This window comes from Anticarsia gemmatalis, chromosome 5 (genome assembly GCF_050436995.1).
Source record: "Anticarsia gemmatalis isolate Benzon Research Colony breed Stoneville strain chromosome 5, ilAntGemm2 primary, whole genome shotgun sequence".
NCBI classification, from domain to species: Eukaryota; Metazoa; Arthropoda; class Insecta; order Lepidoptera; family Erebidae; genus Anticarsia; species Anticarsia gemmatalis.
The window spans coordinates 12416077-12438582 of record NC_134749.1 but is presented as its reverse complement, the minus strand read 5'-3'; the positions used below and the strand labels follow the sequence as shown (position 1 = coordinate 12438582).

The 22506-nt window shown below is 33.4% G+C and overlaps 1 protein-coding gene across 2 annotated transcripts in view; it reads right to left on the bottom strand.

Moving 5' to 3' along the window:
* Positions 1-22506, bottom strand: part of LOC142973201 (uncharacterized) — a 187369-nt gene that overhangs the window by 51607 nt on the left and 113256 nt on the right. For both annotated transcript variants that reach the window (XM_076114822.1, XM_076114824.1), the window contains exons 2-3: positions 20052-20288; positions 16141-16277 (exon numbers count right to left, since the gene is read on the bottom strand). In XM_076114822.1, the coding sequence (XP_075970937.1) occupies positions 16141-16277; positions 20052-20124 (210 nt within the window). In that variant the 5' untranslated portion in view covers positions 20125-20288. The remainder of the gene's footprint in view (positions 1-16140; positions 16278-20051; positions 20289-22506) is intronic.

The following is a 22506-nucleotide window of genomic DNA, read 5'->3' as shown; positions in this document are numbered from 1 at the left end:
GGGAGCTAATCGTAGGTTTATCTTGATCTGTTCGTCAAATGTAAGAATAATTGCTTTTATATTGTCATTTACTTTGCATAGAATTGTTTACCTCCAGGTACATGTCATCATTGGATGAAGACCCTACACATGCCTTTATGATTTTTATTTTATACTGACGACTCCGATCGTGTGTTGCATACGATTAATCTTGGGTTTTCAACTACTTTCAGGTGAAAATTTTGTAGTTTAAAGCCTATGTTTAACGTGTTCCTTTACTTACTACTTCCTCATCTTTTTTGTTGTCAGACAAGCAGACAAACAGATAGACAAGCAGACAGACAAGCAGACAAAAAACAGGCAGACAAAAAGACAGACGAGAAGATAGACTTGACTCTGGCTGAACTGGTCTGGATTTGTATGAATCTCTAATTAGTTGGCTGATTGAAGTAGAATGGCTAGTTTTCATTTGGATGGTTGTGACATAATAATATTTATTTACTGAATAATTAATACTAAGGTCAGCAGATACTCGGTTATCCTGCTTTTCTCTTATTCCTTCAATAAGTTATTTTATACAGCAGTTGACAATTCATATCTGTAACTGGATATCGCAGAATCTGAATATCGCCGTCATTTAAGGCAGCTGACGCAATTGGCTCGGTCATACGTATTACCTGGAACAAGGGCCAGTGTTGGCACGGCACATCGATAAAACTTTAACGATTCTTCCTGTTGTTTGTTAGGGAAACGAGATCAGTGTAATTAGGACGAGAAACTTTTACGTGTTTGCGGACGAAGTTGATGGATTTCTAAGTGTTAGTATTCGGTTTTATACGTTCGGTCTTTATGAAGAACTAATTGAATGCGTGCATAAAAAAACGCCATGTTCCCAAGGTAACACAGAGATCAAATAACGCTAAATGCCGTTGCAATAGCGTACTCTACAACATTAGTATGTTGTGTGTGCCTTTTTAGTTTCTTGATCAATGACATATCATAACCATTGCCTGCCACCGGTTTCTAGAATTAAGCTCCTGACTTTTTCTGAGGGTATACACACAAAATCTGCAAGGCACCGTCGCATCGTCAGCGAAAGCTTATCAATGAAGACGCATAGTTTACTTTTACGAAAATAAGATAAGTATTGACGTACGAAATCGAATCTTAGCAATTCTTACCGCATTTTTGTGTTACAAATTTGTTATGCACGAATTCGTTTTGTGTTTAAAGCCTAGTTTGATATTTATCGCAAATATGTTTAGATGTTCAAGCAATTCTGCTACTAATGCAATAAATGCGAAAATCGATCTATTTAACTCTTACTCGACCAAACTCATGAACAAATTTTGATATAATTACGCATAGACAGTTCAAGATCCGAGATCAAACATTGGTCTTATTTTAGTAGAGGATGTAACTTTGCATGGACCTAGATAGAACCATTGGCTTAGTTAGTTATATATAGTGGCCTATACGTGTGGTTTTTAATTCAAATTATTTACCCTAAATTAAATAACCAAGTCAAACAGTATTTTAGCTTTAGAAAACAACAAAGGATTGAAATCCTAAGGTGATCTAATATATTTCAGCACAATGGTAGATTAATAGATTACCGAGTATAATGGTTTTCATTGTGTGGCTGATAAAGAAACCGGGATTAGTACAATGAGTGGTTTACATTAATACTGATAGTTATCTGGTAACCTTCAGACCTTTTTATGTAGATAGCTAATGACTATATGCTAATGCTAATCCTTAGGTATTTTCTAACGATGATGCAAGCATTCAATGGAAATCAATAATATTAAAATATTAAATGGAGATCCTTTATACATTTTCTTTACCAGATCGTGACTATGGAAAATGGGTCGTTAGAGGATGGTTTTACCGTCCCGTAATATATAAATCTTGCCCTCCTGTTTCCTGCGATATTTTGATGTTGACCTAAGTTTACACATAAGTATACAATTACATACTTTGAATCAGCATGTATCTTCCAAAATTAATTTTGCGATTTTCTTTAAATTATACTGTTAGGTATCATATCAATTGCAAGATTTCTAGAACGAGTTTAGGATCAAATTCGATCACAGATCTCTTTACAATGAAACCGAGCCTAAACTATTCAATCTATTCATATCTCAACGGGTGTAATATTTCCATATCAATATTACGACCTTGTAACAAAACGATTTCAGCAAACAGGCTGTTTCAAATCAGCCGTGTATATAACTAGACAGAAATAAATGATGGAATTTGGTGACGTCATGCCATACAAGATCTCTCCATCATCAGACGTACGCGCACGCCCACGGTACATTTATTATTTTATTATAACGCTACTGGCCTACTACTGTTATTTGTTATTTGACAGACTTTTTGACAAGCAGCTGTAGTTATTAATTGATAAATGATTAAAGCTCGATAGATTTTTGAGACTGCTATCCAGAGGAGCGATGTCCTACTATTATCGATAAATGACAACCGGCTATCTTTTGTCATTTTTTTTGTATGAAATTCCGGCCAGCGCCTGAAGCGGGCGCCGCTGCGCCGCATGAACCATTGTTCCAGAGCATTTTAAATGTAAATTTCTCGATTTTCGGCAGTAAACAGGCTGTCGAGAATCGCGCTACAGTAGTGGAACAGTTATTGTGTTTATTTAGTATCAATATATTTTTATTAAGTCACATATTTATTTCACAACGGAACCATAACTCAAAGTAAAACATAATAATCATGTATAGTAACTTGGTACATAATATCCATCCTTCGTTTTAAAGTTCATGAAAATCTTTTTCTATACTAGTTTAAACCAGCTACATATATTTATCTGAAGTAGAACTAAAAGTAAAGTGTAGAGAATATTGTAAACAAGTTTGTAAGTAAAACTTGCAGCACGGAATAAACTCAAGTTAAACTTAACTCGTTTTAACTTGAGTCTGTTACGTGTCAATAAAGAACATCCGTAGTTAACAATACAAGAAGAACTTTTAAAATAACTTCTTTTAAAAAGGCCGGGTTTAGACTAGAAGATATTGTTAAACTTTCGCGATTTATGCATGCTTTACAATGGAAATGGTTCTTAAATGCCATAGAAAATATAAAGATCGCACCTTTTTATTTCCCGATGTTTCGACTGAGCTATGTCGGATTTGATTGCGGAAAGATTAGGGATTCTAAGTGTATCGATATGGCCTATGATTGTGACGTTTCTTTTGTAAAATAGAGTTATTTCCAACCACTATCAACTATCGACAATCGTGTTCTTTACCTATCGAGAAATTTGTTTTGCAAAAATTAATCAGTGATCAGTGAATCAATTCCGAAAGTCTCGTTTCAACTGAAATTTAAATGCTAAACGATCGCTTCCTTTGAGGTACCGTGAGTAGGGACACTCGTTTTAGAATGCAATAGTTAAGAAACGTTAAAATATTGCAGTTTTACATTGCTCGAGCTATAAAATATATTTTCCTTTGACCGCGCCTTTATTATATCAAAACTAATAACATAGAGCTCTCGGTGTCTGTTATATTTACTTAAAGTTGGAGTCTATTGTTGGTAACTCTGTAGACCTAAGTCTGTAGTTCATGTCAAAATAACAAACAACCGGGAAGTTTCGCCGGCCATGTTGGTTTTGAAGCACAAGTTTAGGCTTTAAATATTCAGTGGGTATCACTTAGTTGATTTCGAGTTATTAATTATCTTACTGTCTGCTTGCGGTAATTTGACTCTCGATGAGCGGGTCTTGGGTTTGGTTCTCGGGTCGGGTAAAATACTATTGCGCTTGAATGTGACATGAGTACCTTTGATGCGTTCAATGTTCATTATTACTGAAAATATCATACCATCAACCAATTTATATGTATAAAATAAGGTAAACTAAGCTAAACAGGACGCCTTAGAAGTCCAAAATAGCTTTATTGACATCTCACTCGTTCATTGACGCGTTCAAGGCTACCATAGTTTACAAGTCCTAACCATAAAGCAATGTATCACAAACAAATCGATACAAACATGAGCCCATCCTGAAATAATTTCGTTGGAGAATGTAAACAGCGCACCTTGGCCACACAACGGGTGGTCTATTTAAAAAAACTAATGTTTTTAAATAAAGAGTGTGGAATTTTCTCGTTTTAAATTCCGTGATCATATTTTTCTTTAGGCATTTGTTGAATGTCCGTTAATTAAGAATTGTGGGTTTGTTTTTTACTATTATCATGTTCTGTCCAAGTTTATGATCAAACAAGATGTTACATTTGAAACAAATAGACCATATTTAACAAAGACTACATTACCATTGTCTTCTTCTTTAAGATAGTAATATCGCTTGATAATTAACTTATGCAACATAAGGCCTGGTAGATGTAAGTCAAATGGTTAGTTAACGCTGGTACTATTTATTTATTTTTTAAAACTTATTGTACAAAGCCGAATAAAGGCGGCTTAATGCAGTTTTGCCAGTCTACCTACTATTTGTTGGGGACGGCAGCGGGTCTAAACTTAGAAGATAAATATGAAAACATTTAATTGGAATTATTATACGTACATTGGTGTAACATCTTCAAAGCTTAAAAGCTTATTGTGTCGACCAATGCTATTGTATTGCTAAACAAACTTAATTTGATTATTAGTTCATCATCCAAACCAAAGACGTATCTTCTTATTACTCCGACACCCTAAATAGAACATCATCAAATATAGTTTAATATAATTTACGAGAAGGTTACAGATGAGTTATTACGTTGCTTTACGATCAACCATTATAGTGCGTGATGTCAGCCGTAGGGACAGTTGATTAGTTCGTTCATAAAACTAATAGAATTGTTTGTACTTCTATCAGGAGCAATAGAGTGGAAATAAGTCGGGATATATCTATTGATGTCGTCAGTTTTCATAAGATGTTGTTTGCTGTTTGATATTGATGTTGCATCTTTGACTTTAGTTATGATTGAAAGCCTGTTTAATTAACTTTAGTTACGATTGAAAATTTTTAGAATTTTATTTTTTTCTCTAACCCCGTGACTGTCCTACGTTTGGGCAAGGGTCTTCTCCCATACGAGAGAGGATCCCTTGAGTAGAATAAAGAATTATATTGTTAATTTCAATTTTCAAATCTATACAAATGAACGCGCATTCTCCCTTTGCAAGACTTTGGTCTTTCAATGAATACAGGATAGTGCGATGTATTGATCCAACTAGTCTTAGTTGCGTTCCGGTACGAAAGTGAACTGCTTAATGCCCTTGCCGATAGTAATATTTAAGTTGAGACTCGTCAGTTTTAATGACTTTTTGGTGTTACTACTAAAAATAATTATAGAAACTTTAAAATTTTGCTTAGTCTAAGATTGCTAGGTGCTAGGAGTTGAGTCTATAGCCTCATAAAGCAGGCAGCTAACTGTTACTAAGGCTGGCAGTTAAGGCTGAAGTTCTATTTACCTTAAACTGTACAACATATTACAATATTAATAGAAACACGTTAATAGCATAACGTCCGAACAAACAGACAGCTGTGGAACTCGGTCAAACGTCGGCACTTGTTGAAAACACCACTATCAATACATACTGTACTGTGTACATTGTATATCATAAGTGTATGTAGGAATGCGGATTGTATGTATTTTTGTATGATATGTTACACGTGGGTGCGAAAATTGATGGGATTGCGAAGGGTTTTTGCAAGGAATTTTGTATGAGATTATGATTTATGGGACGTAACAGGTGGTGTTCCTTTATAACTGCTTATTTCTATTGGAACAAGGTGTGATTTTATGTTCATAGGTTTGTTTATTTTTTAAAGCTAAAACTATACAATTGGTAAAATGTTCATACCTACTGGTTTATTGTTGCTAAGAAGATAATATGTGCTAATTCCTATAAAATACGCTTCTCAATTTAGCGAAGTTACTATACAGCGGCAGTGGTTGACATGTTATATCAGAGCTATAGTAAAACCGACGGTAGAATATAGTTTCGATGAACTCTTGGACTCACCGATATTCGTTATGAAGAGCTGACAATAATCATAATACGTTTTGGCTTCTTGTGTACTTACCTGAAACAAAAAGAAAACACATTAATAATATCTTGCTACCAGTTACTTGAAAAGAAAAGATAGAAATAATATCTTATCAATGAAGATTATTTTAAAGACGAACAGTTAAATTTACTTTTCACTTGTATTTTTGTTTAATAAACAATTAGCCAAAAAACTTGACAATGATTTCCAAAAGCGTATGTCCGGAAACATCAACAGCATCAACTCGTGCTAGTGACCAGTTTTTACCCCTCGTTACTTTCCATAGTAGACATCTTTAAAGACTTGTCATTACGGAAGCGTGGTCGGAATGTTGATAAATGAAATGAAAATAAACTGGTATGTAATTGTTTATTACTTATTGTAATTAATTGTTTTCTGCTTTTAATGTCTATAATTCTTTTTGGCGTAGTTCCGCGTGGTGATGATTTTTTGGAATGAATCTGTTATATCTAGATTTTAAAACTTTAAGTTAGGCTTAGAACCTGCGTTATCATAATCGGATCAAATTAACGCAGTGTTATTTATAAGACGTTTCAAATGTTAGCTGTATCTTAAAGTTGTTTTCTTAATGAAATAGCTCGCACCGAATCTATAGACCTTCTTTCCTCAGTTTTGTATAAATAATGTTTAATTTATTTGACACGTAATAAAGGATTTTTGGAGGAACTCATACATTTTATGTACGCAAATACGATTGACCGCAGGTATCCAATTGTAAAGTACCTACATAAAAAAGATTATAAGCAAAAGACGGGAATACTGCAAAGATGTTGATGTAATTTTATAGGTGTTATACCTTCCCTTCGTTGGAAAAGAACGTGATAATTGTAACCTTACCGAGAACAGGTATGTGACAAGTGAATTCCAGTGCAGTGACAGTGTATCAACTGATGACGTCACTGTTCAGAGAACCGCCGCGCCTTAGGTACTGTTATGTAGGTCTTTAGTATGATGAGATACAGCCTGTTTGTAAACTGTGAATCAGCTGAGCTAATCTTGGGATTATTTGTTATAATTTGCAATATGCAGATTTTGTTATCACCAGTTAACTTAGATCGAAGTTGTTTTAGGTTTGTAACAAATAATGTTGTGTGCGGCAAAGGTCAGTTTAGGTGGAATATTTAGCTTTGAAAGGCTTTTAATACAGATTTTTAGAGACTACTTAAAATGAATTCCGAGCCTCAGAAAATTACTAGTAGACACAAGGATTGATTCGTCAAAACAAAGTCTGTCATATATTGTTTAGATGGTTATTCGAACCACTAGAAATTAAAACAGTCTGCGACGACAGCCAGTGTGGCTTTCGCTGGCACGTCTAGCACTTCTAGGTTTTAGTACGTTCGGGTAAACTCCCGTATTTTTTTTTATAATAAACTAGGAATACTTAGCTAAATTCCCGTAAAACTTGTGATAATAAACTAATAATACTATACACAAACTGTAGATCAAGGATCAAACAGTCAGAAGATAAATCAGTATGATTTAGTAAATCAGTAAAATGTCACATTATTAATGTGATCGTGATCTAAGTCATAAGGTGAACTAGACACTTTACTTGAAGACTACTTTCAAAAACATTAATTAAATGTTACCAACTATTTATTATTTTATTACTCACTAATTAATTTGCAACAGAATGTCTCGACATTTTCGAAATTCGTTTTGCAATATTTAGATAAGAATTCTTATCTAATTCTTATTCTCAGAAAAGTTTGTTTTAAGTCATAATAGGAAAAAACTTTTGGAGATTTCAAGATTTTGACAAATCTTTTCGAGTAGTATGGTTTTGAAGAACGTTAACATAAAGTTATTCAGTAAATATGAGTTAGGATAAATGTCACTACGACGTCAAAAATCTTCAGATTCGGAATTGTGACTTTCCTATTTATAATGCACATTCTTTCTTTACGGTAAGAAAACTAAACGAAAAGAATAACGATAATATGATGTAGTAACGGTTAATGTGAAAACCTTCAGGCATGGTTAAGAATACCTAGGAAATTACAAATAAGTACAACTCATTTGTTTAACCATTGTCATTTGTCCAGCTTAACAGCTTGTGGTAGGATACACACGTAATATTATAACATACTAATAATTATGTTATTATGATGCTATAATATATCTTTGTATACCACACAAGACTATAAAACTTACAATAGAAACACAAATACATTATTGTATCAGTTAACGGGTGATCACTTCCACGAATACTGTATATTAGCATGATATTGGCGCGAGTGTCAAGCGGTGACCGCTCTATTTCTTGTCATTCGTATGGTAATGTAATGTTCTTGTACGTGTCAGTACTTGTGTACTGGGTGAACTGGATTTTAGGACTATAGAGGAATTTTGTGGGTGAAGGTAGCGTGACTGTTTTGAGCTCAGTTTGGTATAGATTTACAGATTCTTAAGTGCATCTTTTATATGGATTTGTGTGACAGGTAGCTTTTAGGTCTAAAAACCATCAGAATGTTCGCTTGACAAAACTACTACAACTATTTTCACCACTTCTGAATAAAATCGGATAGTTATCAGGTATGTTGATAGTTTTTATATATTCACTGCCATAGATAAACTTAAATATTGATACTAATATTTTTTCCGATCGATTTCGGCAATGCAACTGCGACTATTTCGACTGCTAATCAGACTGGACTAAGAAACTAAACGTATGTGTATGTAATTAAACCATCGGATAGCTTATCTGGCACTTGTAAACACTAAAACTGGCCGTTAAACTATTAGCTGTACTATGTAGGTATGAAAAAACCATATTTTCTTAGCATTGTCAAAGTTAGTTCCGTTTTCAGTGTACGAGCGTTTATTATCACCTATTTGGCCTTTTTAAGATACTTTACTAGGTGTAAATAAGTAAATTGAAAGTGAGAGGCGTTAATTGTAATGTTATTGAATTATTTGCTTTGATGTTCTAATGAATTGTAGGCATATTTATTAGATAGTGGCGCCTATTTGACAAAACACGTGTATGTCATTGACTTAAAAGATTGAACAATGTTAACAGGTATATTTAAGGCATTTAATTCTTAGTCAAATGATCGAGGATAGAACACAAGCCCGTGCTGAAACACCCATGCATTTATTCTAAGAAGAAAAACACCGTCTTGAATGTTTACATTTTAAAACGTTCTTAAAGGCTGACAAATTACAATTAACCAACCTGCACTTGCCTAGTGGTAACTTAGGGCCGAGGGTTTTAACTTATGGTTTTTTATCAATTACTTTACGGATACGAGCTATAATAGTCAAATATTACACAAACGCGACTTTCAATAAACGAAAACATCATTCATTTTCTTATTCCCAAGTGTGAAAATGCTATAAAAACTCCTCTAGTTTTATATACTGACATTAATGTAAGAATCTTCTGTTTCATAAATACTGTTAATATAAATGCGAAAGTTTGTTACATATGTTTGTAAGTCTTTCATATAAAAACTGCCGAACTGATTTTGATGGAATAAAGCTAACTAATAATTTGTGACCTGCATTAAAGGCTCGAGAAAAGTAAGAAATAGTAGCTTTAAGGGTTTATGGCGTTTTTATGGTCTATGCCTGTAGTGCCAAGAGGCTAGCTTAGGAAAAAGACGTGATTTTTGTTGGGATATATGCAGAAAATTCTTATTGTTTACTATTTATTCCAAATAATGTTGCCCATAATACTAATAACCATATATTATAATATTCATCATTAAATAAATAAAACAGACCGGGAACTTGCCACGTGTGAATGTTCATAAATTTCATGGCTCATTTATCATCAGACTTTAAGATTATTTGTAGAGCAATAAAACTGTAGTTATTCGTCTTAATATAATGGGGATTTTTAGCAACAGTCCCGGTGGTGGGTGGGCTGAGCAGAAGAGGGTTAAAATCGTGTACAACTGGCCTACGATATTGAGAGATCTAGGATATAGTGCATTTTTTGCGAAGATATCACTACATAGTATAAAACAAAGTCGCCCATTTTGTCTGTAGTCCCTTCGTATGCATAAAACTTTAAAACTACGCAACGGATTTTGATGCGGTTTTCACTAATAGAAAGAGTATTTTCTCCGACAGGTTTTTATATATAATTGAAATACATTGAAACTATATTAGCTGAGTTATAGCGATTTATGTCCAAGAAGTCAGAAAAAAAATCTAATTGAAGATTGCATTTGTGCGTGCGCCGCTTTTACCGTTGGATACAAGTAAGAACAATGTATAGCAAAAACATTGGTCTTTATTAGTTCTACAAAAAAGTCCGCGATGACATATATCCAGCTTTTTTATTTAAGTCACAAAAACTACTTTTCTGTATTAAAAAAACATTTAATTCGTTGGGTGATGTTTAACTGGTGATATAACCAATAATACATACATCCTTATCAAAATAAGTAAGTTCATCATCACGAGCATTTAATTTAGATTATTTTTGCAGTTTACAGTGTGTTATTTAGACATATAGTTTAGGAGATATCACGATATTAGTATTGCGGCACGGTACGGGCCGGCCGCGGCGTCGGGGGCAGCGTCCCTATAACGGCCAAATATGTGAAACTGTATTATAAATAAGAACTCTGAACCATGTTTGTTGCAATAAATAATTTTGAATTTGAATTTGAATTTGAATTTTGATAATATTACTAGGTACAAACATTGTGTTTTATCACTTTCAAAAAAAAGCAAAACCACAAAAAACCCGCTAAATAAATTGATTAAAAAACATTTCTAAAAAACCCCGTATTTCAACCCTTCCATGGGATTTCACAACCCTTATTAATCAGCAAGGGTTTGTTATTACAAAATCAAAACGTTGAATGGCTTTGTTTATATAAAATTATTATAAAACCGTGTTGACTGGAAGTACATAAATCCTCCATACTCCATACTAATATTATAAATGCAAAAGTAACTCTGTCTGTCTGTCTGCTACTCAATCACGCCTTAACTACCGAACCAATTTGCATGAAATTTGGTATGGAGATATTTTGATACCCGAGAAAGGACATAGGCTATATATCATCACGCTACGACCAAAAGGAGCAGAGTACCAGTAATTAATGTTACAAAAACGGGGAAAAATTTCACCCATTCTCCCTTATAGGACGCAAGCGAAGTTGCGCGGGTCAGCTAGTTTTTTTATATTAATAAAGCCATTTGGTGTGTAAGGTTTCTAGTTATTTGATCAAGGGGCAGCAGATTTTACAGCTTATGGGTAATGTCCGGTAACTTATCTGCTAGATAAAGTGACAGCAAATGAATAAATAGAAACTCCAATAGATAACGGATATTCATTTAGAAATGGTGAACTGGCCGTACGTCTCGATCTAAAATGTTAATGTTTTTCTGTGAGTACAGAATTACACTGAGTACCTTATATCGAATAAAAATATGAAATTCTCCATTTATAAATAAATTTCTCGTTAAATATTCGACAATAACCAGAACAAGAACTAGTCAAACGGCCTATTATTTTTTCGGCCACAGGTGATTTAGTAAAACAAACACATAATGTACTTCAAATACTTGGCCAATATTTGTTCTCTATTATTTTATTGACAGACTGTCAATAAACAACACCGGTATTCTTAGAAGGCATTGTGGGATATTTGTTCAGTTTCAACGGCTTAAAACTAAAGTGTTAAGTGTATAATTAGTATTTAATGTCAATGGGTTACGAATGTGTTACTTTAATTAAGCATGAAATCACTTTTACTTATTAACTGTCATAAAATTTTCTTACTCGTTGCATGTCACTTGACTTGTTTTTAATTCTGATAAATGTTCTTAAAAGTAAGCAGTTATGAAGATCAAAAAAAAAAAATAATGAGTGTAAAAATCTCCTCTTATAACGAGAAAGAGGCCTCGAGTCCACCACACTGAACATTTTTGAATAATAATTTTATATTATTCGTAATAATTTTATAATACGGAATTTTTAAACAGTTGCTATTATATTATTTCGCAGTAAAATTATTACAGCACGCAGATAACTTGAAAGGTACAGCTACGCCAGTCTAGGTTTCCTACTTTGCCAAGGTTTTGAAATCTCAACTTCTTCTATGGAAAGTTTCACACCAACCAGCTTCTTTAATCCAAATAAACGTTTATACACTTTACAACACTTTAACCTATAGTATAGTATTAGTATTAGTTTAGTAATTTTTTTGACACTTTAACCTATAGTATAATAGACTAAACAATATCACAAGTGAGACCCGCATACAAACGGGTTCGAACTGACTTAACTGGACTATTGCGGTTAACCCACTGACATTTGTGCCACACTGCCACAGATACGGTCAATACATTGTATTTGATGTAAACTTATGGGATCTAACTAGTTTAATGTGAATGTGGGTCAAGTTCTCTTACGAATTAAATGGGATTCTATTGGGAAGCTTGCTACCCACATCAAATTTTCTAAAAAAGTATTAGAAATTGTGTACTTGACGATGAGTATATATTGACTGGAATATATTTCGGAAAATCTTCGTTTTTTAACTGTATTTTAAGGGCTCCAGACTACGAGTACGATACAGAATTACAGAATATGGGTATATTGCTATAAATTTAGTTGTCTTCTAAATTCTCAAAGAACTGATAAAAATCTGAGCTACTCCTTCATATTCACTGATAATTTACTCGACACGATAATCGAACTTGGAATCTTGTAGTCAGTCATCATATAAATTCAGAACATCGATGACCAACACTCAATAAAAATAGCAACAACATCTTACATAAAAATCTGTAATTAAAATCAACTTGACACGAATACTTAAAAACGGGTAATAAAATCGAAAAAAGTTGTAACTATTTTAAATTCACGCATAAAGATCGTTTGGCCTTGAAGTAAAAAGCACTATATTATGAAATGCCAAGGTCTTGGACGCATGCGCCCGAGACGATACACTTGCCAACGATATACAGCTATAGACAGTTTATATGAAGACTAGCTGACCCGCACAACTTCGATTGCGTCACATAAGAGAGAATTTGTCACAGTTTTCCCCGTTTTTGTAACATTTTTTACTGGTACTCTGCTCCTTTTGGTCGTAGCGTGATGTTATATAACCTGTAGCCTCCCTCGATAAATGGGCTATCTAACACTGAAAGAATTTTCCAAATCGGATCAATAGTTCCTGAGATTATCGCGTTCAAACAAACAAATAAACTCTTCAGCTTTATCATATTATAGTATAGATGGCATTTTTCGTATGTTCAGTGGTAACAACAGGAGTGGGTATCTCTAGGTCAAGCTACGCTTGCTGAGGCTCTGAGCATGGGTGACCATGTTACCAATACCGAGATCTTCTATGTTTTGGAAGGTTTCCAGAAAAAAGTAGCCGTGTCAAACCGGCCAATCACACCTTATCCAGCTGCGAACCTTACATACAAGCCTCTCTACTAAGTTGTTAGACTATAGAGTTTTTTTTAGTTGATTTAAATTCTAAAGCTGAAAATTTAAATTCGTATGAATAGTTTATAATATATTTGACCTTGGGTCTTTAACTATTACCATGCTAATTTCATCTAAATGTTTCCAGGGTTTAGTCATGATAGATTTTTTGATCAAAGTTAGTAATGTACACAAAAAAATAAAATTTAAATTGCAGTATTTCTCGCAACATTTCCATACGATACGCTAATGACATTTACACTTTCAAATGGCCATATCTTCTACAGAGGACGATCCTATGGGTCAGTTTCAAAGCAGATATACTCTATCTGCTATAGTGACGGCAAATATACGAAAAAAACTGTCAATATTCAATCTGATAAGGTATCTAAGACTTATTCGGATGTGTTGAAATCATGCCTCAAAATACCAAATTACAATGATATAATAATAAACAACACGGTCGACTGGTCACCGTCGTTAGCAACTGGTTCCGTGTGAATCTGCCTTAAGGCCATACCACTTTAGTTTCGATGTGCACGCAGTAAATTCATATTAACCAGTTGACAACTGACTCGTACAGAATTAGTGTAATTGTTGAATAAATTGATTGCTTTAGCACATTACAATTATGGATGTCTTACGTAAGGACCTCGTGGCTAAGTAACAACAGCCGGGATCGATTTGTAAGGTTAAGCTACGCTTACCAAGGTTGTTCTGTGGATGGGTCACCATATCATACATAGCGAGTTTCTCCGTGTTTCGGAAGGCACGTTTATTGAGGGTTCTGGCTGTCATTTTCAAAGATCTTTGACAGTCCGAAGCTTGAAAATCTGACAACCAGTCTTCCCGGGGGGTATCGTGTTATAACCCAGGTAACTGTGTGGTGGAGGTCCGATAGACTGTTGCTCCATGAAAAATACTAGTATCAGCTGCATGCAGAGATACGGCAAGCCGACTCCAACATACTTGGATGAAAAACTGGGTTGTGTTTTTTTTCATTTACGCAAGATGGAAGTCGTACAATGGCCGTGGTGAAAAAATTATAATTTATGGTCATAGGGATCTTTGAACTGCTATTAATGAGTACTTATGTAATTCGCAGATGGTTCGTGTTTTAAATGCATTGAGGTTATTGTACTATTAATTTGTTTCGTTTCGTGGAAGTAATGTAGACAATTTCAATTATTATGGTGTGACAGTACAGACAATAAAAAGTAGACACTTTATAGACGATAATTTATATTGTCATTATGTCATTCAATTAAATAGGTTCCATATTGCAATATACACTATCATTGGCTTAATAAATAAAATTATTTAAATTTAGCTTCTTATTCTGTGTGAGAAAAAAAAATATCCCATATTTTAATGTTGGGTGCAAACTGCCAATGTGCCAATGTTTATTAAAATCCAATGTCTAGTAAAACTATCACTTATACTAATGTTATGTCTACATACTTAAACTTGAAATATCCGATACTACAAAAAAATGTGGCAAAATTAGTGTGGCTTTACTAGAAGGACAGGACATTGCCACTAGTTAGTAAAAACAATAATAAATAAAGCGTTTTTGTCCATTTAATTTCATTAATGAATGGGTAGCAGGTATTATGGAAAGCAAAACATGTTTTTAGAATTGCCAGTAGGCCTCACCTGTCATAGATAAAAATCTATGAATACATTATCTTTTGTTTTTTAAGTAAAGATTGTTCAAAATCGTACGACTTAGAAAAGAATGGTATACTTAACTTTTGCCGAAGCCTTTCTTCAGATTTTTTCTTTGGAGACAAATAGGCTTGAAATAGTATGAAACAAATGTTATATTTTTGGGCAAAAATATGTAAATTTCAATAAAAACTTTAAACAACGTCTTTAAACAACCGTCTATACGCGTTTACAACATAGTAGGGCTCCCAGCTGCTGATTGGCCGGACTACATAACCCTGCCAAATTTTACTCGAATCAATCTAGCCGTTTTAACGTGAAAGACTTATATCTAGTACACGCATATCTCGTATATGTTGAGGGAATGTACATTATTTTGGTTCTGGCCTGCCCATAAAGATTGGTTTACACAAAAGCAGTATTTCAAAGTCCTAATTTTTAAAACTGTGTCGAATTTCACGTTTGCATGTAGTCCAGTTACCGTTTAGTAAAGCAATAAACATATATATTGGGTTATTTAATATATGGAGCTATTTAAAACTGTTATATGTCATAAAACTATTATAACATCTACAATTTGTTAGCGCGAGGTCTTAGGTTCAAATTCTCTTGAGAGATAAAAGATGTATAGTGTTAAAACGGTACAATTTTTATATCCATTCGTTTAAGCTACCTATAGAATAGAATTTACGATTGCTCTTTAAAAAAGTTAATACTACGAAATATAGTCCGAGCAATTTACGAGTATGTAATACATATTTTTAATTCATGTCGGTATAAATTAATTTATGTTTTCATACTAAAAAAAGCATAGGAACTACTGAAGAAGAAGATAATTATTATAATTATAATAATACAATTACTGTGTTTAATATTTCATGGCTAAAACATTCAACTTATTTTAATGCGATTGACTATAGAGATAGTTGAGGTGCCGGGATCCAATAAAGAAGATTTTTCAAAAATCAACTGTGTTTTTTCCGCGAGTCTCGTAGACTATCTTATACTAAGTAAAGATCTTGGTTAGAGATACTTAGTAACTTACCGAACAAGCGTTGATAGCGGCCTGCCACGTGGCGTTCTGTTCGCTGAAGAAGTAGCAACTGTGGCCCAGCCGCATGAAGTCAGGCGGACAGATGTATGACATCTTCGTGCTGTTCCTCTGACCTTCCACTCCTCGACCTGATGAATTAAATGATAGTATTACTAAATATGATCAGATTTAGCTCCAAGAAGCGGTTTTTATAATACGCGGTTTGATGATATATTTATACAGTTTCAAGTATTTTTGAATAAACAATATCTCTCTTCTTTGGCCTCTGCCTACCCCTTTGGGAAAAAAGCATGATATTATGTATGTCTATATATCTCTCTATAGGTGTTTATAAGACGAAAGCATATATTATGGTAACAATGTTAAGTAAATAATTGTAAAATACCGGGGGTCCTAAGTGGGTGAAATTCTGCTGAATGTAATAAGGTACTTGATATACCTGTAATCTAATACGAATTTAGAAATTTATTCATACAGCCTAGTTATATCAGCCTACAGGGAAATTCACGTATAATATTATCAAATCGAATCGTCGATCATATTTCATTAGATACTGCTAGGCGTTCCTTGGGGTTCAGTAACAATTACTAGCAATTATACTATAAATAGAAATAAAACATCACTTTTAGTAGAAAATTGTGGTCTTATCTCAATTTTTTTATTAATACTTTTGTATGAAGGCGTAATAAACGATATCCTTATATTAAAATTAAATGATTCAATAATACTAATCGCAAATATTGTATTACATCATCGACATTACTTCTCAACCTATTATGGGAATCATAAAGCTTCGGTCATGCTTCATAAAACTACCATTAAATAGAATAATGTCGCTTTTATCATATGTCCTATTGTTATTGTTATCAACCATCAAAAACTAGTAGCTTTTAACGTGGGCGTGTCAAACATATTCGCGAACAAGTTCTCTTTCAAGGTCAGACTGCTTTTTATGATAAAAACTTCAAGAATTCGCTAAAATAAAAATCTAAATATAACAATGGATTTAGATTTTAGTTTTTAAATTTTACAACAGAGAATGGACGATATTTGAATATGGAATGGAATAAAAAGGTTTTGTTGAATAGAATCGATTTCGCGACTGTCATTTGTTTATTTTTTAGACGCATTCGAAGTTTTTTTTTAATAGTTTTTGGAACTTTTTATTCAAAAATTATGCAATCTTGTTATCACAAAGGCTGCTTCAATATATCGGATATTAAAACGCGTACTACGTTCAGAATAACTTGGATTGAGTTGCATGCCTCATTCTTTTTTTTGTAATGTCGTGAGTCACAATTTCTTGCATTCTAAATAAACGAGTGCGCTATAAAAACATTTATTTTAGTACAATTACGCAAGTCGCGAATCGTGTCATTTAATCGTTACGGCTCACATGATCGCTAATAACTCGGTGGACATCACTAGTTATAAACGATTTTATCACGCTTATCTCATCACTAGTAATAATATACATCTCGTTAGAATTATGAATAATTATTTAATGTGACAGCTGTATCTAGTACAAGCTAAAGCATCAAAATAACGCAAGACACTAGATCTAATAAACATTTAATTTGAATCAAGGGACCTTAAATAAAAATGCATGCAAGCATTTTTATCGATTTCAGATCTATGTGCGATGTACACTTAGTACAGAGCTTTATTTGCAAGGTTCGCGGCTATGGGAGGTATACAACACTTAGAATTTAGACTTTTGTAATCCGCAGGCTTATGCTTATTTAATGTCTTCATACATCGTGCATGCTAAGACTTTCTACCCAGTTGTCGGACTATTGATTAACTGTTTATTACTATGAACATCATATTATATTTCATCTATTTTCGCTGTTCTGTATAGATTTAAACGTTTACGACTGCAACCTAAATTCCATGATTTTTTAATTGACTTGATGTTTAAACATTGAAATATGTATGTAGTTTATTTTTACTAAAAGAAAAAAAAAATTTTGGCAGATATTTCTATAACTTGACTAGCTAGAAGACTTATTGATTAACCTACATTTCTTCATATTTTACTTAACATTTTCTCAGCTGCTCTAGGGATTACTCATACTTTACTATTAATCACTTAAAAGGCTCCAAGCTACTCTTACAGTGAGTCTTAATTATAAATATTGTAGTAATAAATTGAACCTATTACTGTTCCACTGCTCTTGCTCTTCGTCTCTTCCCAGAATGAGGGAGGAGCCAGGACTTAAGTGCTGGTTAAGAACTTTTCATGCCTTCAAGAACTGTTTTAATGTGCGTGTAGGCATACAAAGGTATCATTGCGATGTTTTCATTTATCGTTAAAATAGGTGATAGTTATTTCTAAAATAACTAATTTTTATTAGAATTTTTTTAACATGTAACTGTCCCACTCTGGTGGGCAAAGGTCTTCTCCCGAATTAAGGGTAATCCTCTATGCTGGCCAAATGCGGGTTGGGGACCTTACTTGCGTCTCATGCGTATAAAATATTATTGCATTATATTTTAATTAACAAACACTATAAAAGTAATCTTAGGTATTGTTCTGTAGAATTTTATGGGTACAAGGAACGTCTGGATGTTTTAACTGGAATACACGGCTAATGGATATTTAATTGTCTCGTAAACCCGCCATTTTAGATTCGCTAGACTGCTCTTGTAAGGTAATTAATTCCTGTGTTCCAACAGTCCATTAGGGAAATAACAGAATGCTAAAAATATTGTAGTATATTTTCTTTTGAGTTTAAAACTGAAATTAAAATTCGGTTTTGTATTATTTCGTACATAAAATAATTGGATCTCAAAAATTTGCTTCAACTGGGAAATATTTTCATATGAATTTTAAAAGGTCTATAGCACTCTGCCCAACTTGGAAATCGAACTCGCGATCTTTTTGATCAGCAGTCTACACTACAGCCTAGACCACCAAGGCAGAGCAATTTTGAAGTAGTTGAAGTAATTAGGTATATATCAAGCTACATACAACAAAATTATTTTCTAATACAAAACACACGAAACTTCGGAATATCCCAAATGCATATTCCGAATATAAACTTAACAGTCAACGAAGCGAATATTTTGAGAATAGAATTAAGTTATAACATTGCCAATTTAGGTCACTTATCAAATTGAGGTTAGCCCAAACTAACCCAAAAGTGGCACAGCGAACTAAAATTTAGTCCGTTTCGGTCAAAATAGATCGGCTTAACTGACTTAAAACGGGTTAGAAATGGACTATTAAGTCAAGCCGGTGGGCTATTAACGCTGGGTAGGAAATAGGAAACAGGTTACCTAGATTGCGAATCTAAAATGGCTTGTTTGACAGAAGTAATGTAGAATTTATTGAAGTGAAACGGTATTGTAGTGATTGCTTTTATGTATAAACTAATATTTCCAATACTAACTACTGTAATTTATACTAATGTTCTTTACTTAGGTAGACATTATAGGGATATTAGCTTTTTATTGCAATTAGGTTAAAGTATGTAAGTTGGAGTGCGGTAGATATCTTTAAAATTAACTAAACTATCCTTTAATTATAAAGGTATTTTCGTGAAAGCACGGGAGCCTGTTCTTTTAGATATACTAAAGATTATTTTGTCATTTAATAATAAACTAAAAGTCATAGACAGAAGCCAATCTCCTATACTTATGATACTTTCAAATTATAGAACGACCGGAGAATTATTTAACCTTTAAATTCAGTATTCATTTAAATTGAATATTTTGTTTAAATTAGATATTTATATTTAATTTAAACTAGCAGTCATACTATGACCACGAACACTCTACAAAGAGTGTAGCGAAGAAGAAGAAACCATACTACTAAGTTAATATTTGAATTAAAAATTATATAAAAATATATCTATGAATACTAACAAAATTACTATAAAACATTGTTATTTACTTACATTGCGACCAAAACACGATGAACAGGATTCCGGCCACCGCCAGAACCTTTCCTCTCCGTTCCAAAGCCTCCATGTTGTTGCACACACACAAGTTCAACACACACACACGACCGAACACTAACACTCAACTGTTCTGAATGAATCCATTATTAAACAACGACACTATTTATAAAGACTATTAGAACATATTTTTTGGTAAAATCTTTGATATTACTCGGTGTTCCGGTGGGAGAGATTCTGTAACAAAGAAAAATACTGTATTAGTATATAGGTTAAAGAAAATAATTGCGAAAGTTTGTAGGGATGTCTGTATTTTGTTTCTATTTCACGGAAAAAACTACTGAATGTTTTTCGCTAATATTAGGCACACAAGATAGGTAGGAAATCTTTCCAAGGAGACAAATTCGCGGGCAGAATAAATCGAGTTAACTAGCATTCGTTTGTTCCTATATAGTACTCTACAGTCTACACACTTATTATTGGGAATATTTCAAGAGCACCTTAAACAGCGGGAAGAAAACTCATTGACACTACACGATTCCGGAATCGAATCCGAGATTTAGCGATCAATATGTGGTAGAAGCGAAAAAATAATACAGTTTTTGTAATACCACAAAATAAAAACATATACATATGTATGTTTAACTCGATTAATAAACACTGTAATCGTATAACTGTACTCCACTTAATGTTATTCAATTTCACCTTTCATATATCACATATCGATCAAGTTACACTATGTCGTAATGGTATACTTAGCAAAAAACTTGTACATATTATGTAGTATTCGCACGTGCGTACATATTTGCCAGTCATTAGGTTATTGACCTTCGCCTCGTGTAATCGATCTCTAGATCAGCTTATTTCACGGTCAAGATGGTTTACGCGAATCTGCTGATTGATATTTCCGCAGGTAAGTAGGTATATTTGTAATCAGATATTTTTGTGATTAGCTATTTTTGTGATCTGCATTTTTGTTTTCATTGAGCGCAATTTGACTTTACAATCCATTAATTATTACGGTTTGAAAAATTTGTGGTCACAATACCATTACATTACGATTGATTGAATTTTCATTCAGAAATTTCGGTTCCTTTGCGTGTTAATTCACTGAGTGCTAGGTAGTTGGCATGTTTTTATATTTAGCAAAATATTTTATATGCACATCATATGTAACTATCGCCACATGCAACCTCAATTCTTCGTCTGTGACAAGCAGGATTCATCAAAGTTATTTATACTATGCTTCCGATCTAAATGGTACGAACCTAAAATTGTATAATTATGTGTAACATATTAAATAGACGATATTTTTAACACGCTTTAAATTATTAACACGGCACAAATTAAGAGGTTTGTCCCAATGAGCCCATTTTACTCAACCCGCTTAGTATTTCAAAAACCATCCACAATCCAGATGTAACAATTGTGTAATTGGATTATGAGCTTTGTTGATCAGCGTCCAGTAAACACCAGATTTTATATAAAATATGAAACGACACGACCATTAATTTGAAAACGGTTTGAAGAGCTTACTCAACGAAACGCGGTAATTGACCACGAGAGACTTGGTAATCCTATAAGCCTTGTTAATGCGCTAAATGTTAGTACCTACCTTAATTAGCCTGATCTAGACAAAAGATTTTTCAGTCTAGATTTCTTCTGGGAAATATAGTTTAACTTCAGAGAGGTAAGATCTAGGTCGTATAAAAAAGTCTAGTTTTATTAAACAATTACTCCTGTGTAACGGTTCTTAATTGACCCGTTTACGCCCGCATTTGAAGTTTTATTACGTTAATCTAGATTTTATTTAAAGACTAGTTTTTGGGTTTAAATTGGGTGAATTTGGCTGGATCGATCTTGTTTTGTAAACTGGTTTTGTATTATAGACTTAAGCATGATTTAATATGTGGTATCTGCTAGTATGATTGCTTTTCCAATATGGAAAGTAAATTATCGAAGATCGTAAACAGATTCTCTGTCATTGGATCTATTTGAGATGATTTATAATAATCCTTTTAGTACTATAATCTGATGAACTCCTCGTCGAATAAGATGTTTTATAAAAGTCTGATGAATAGTATATTAACTAGCAATCGATTAAGTTATTGTGTGTAGCTGATTTCAGGCAAAACGGAAGCTTTTGTTTGTATTTGGATAAAATTTCATAGTCAGGCCAATTTTACGTATTATAACGTGTAAAACAACCTCTAAGAACTTCTACAAGCTCTGTCTCACCCAACAAATCCCAGCATTCTCCTAAATTCCTTCAATTTCCTTGCACGTGAAGCATTTCCTATGTAACGGAGCCCTAGCCAGTGCTTTGTAGACGCCGACTAATTGTCTGTTTGTAAGTACTGCTATCGAGCCGTTAGTTTCCATCCTAGTCTTAAACACTAATCGATTTTTGATGCAACGGTTTTTTGTTTTATGTAGGTGTCACTTTATTTTGGAT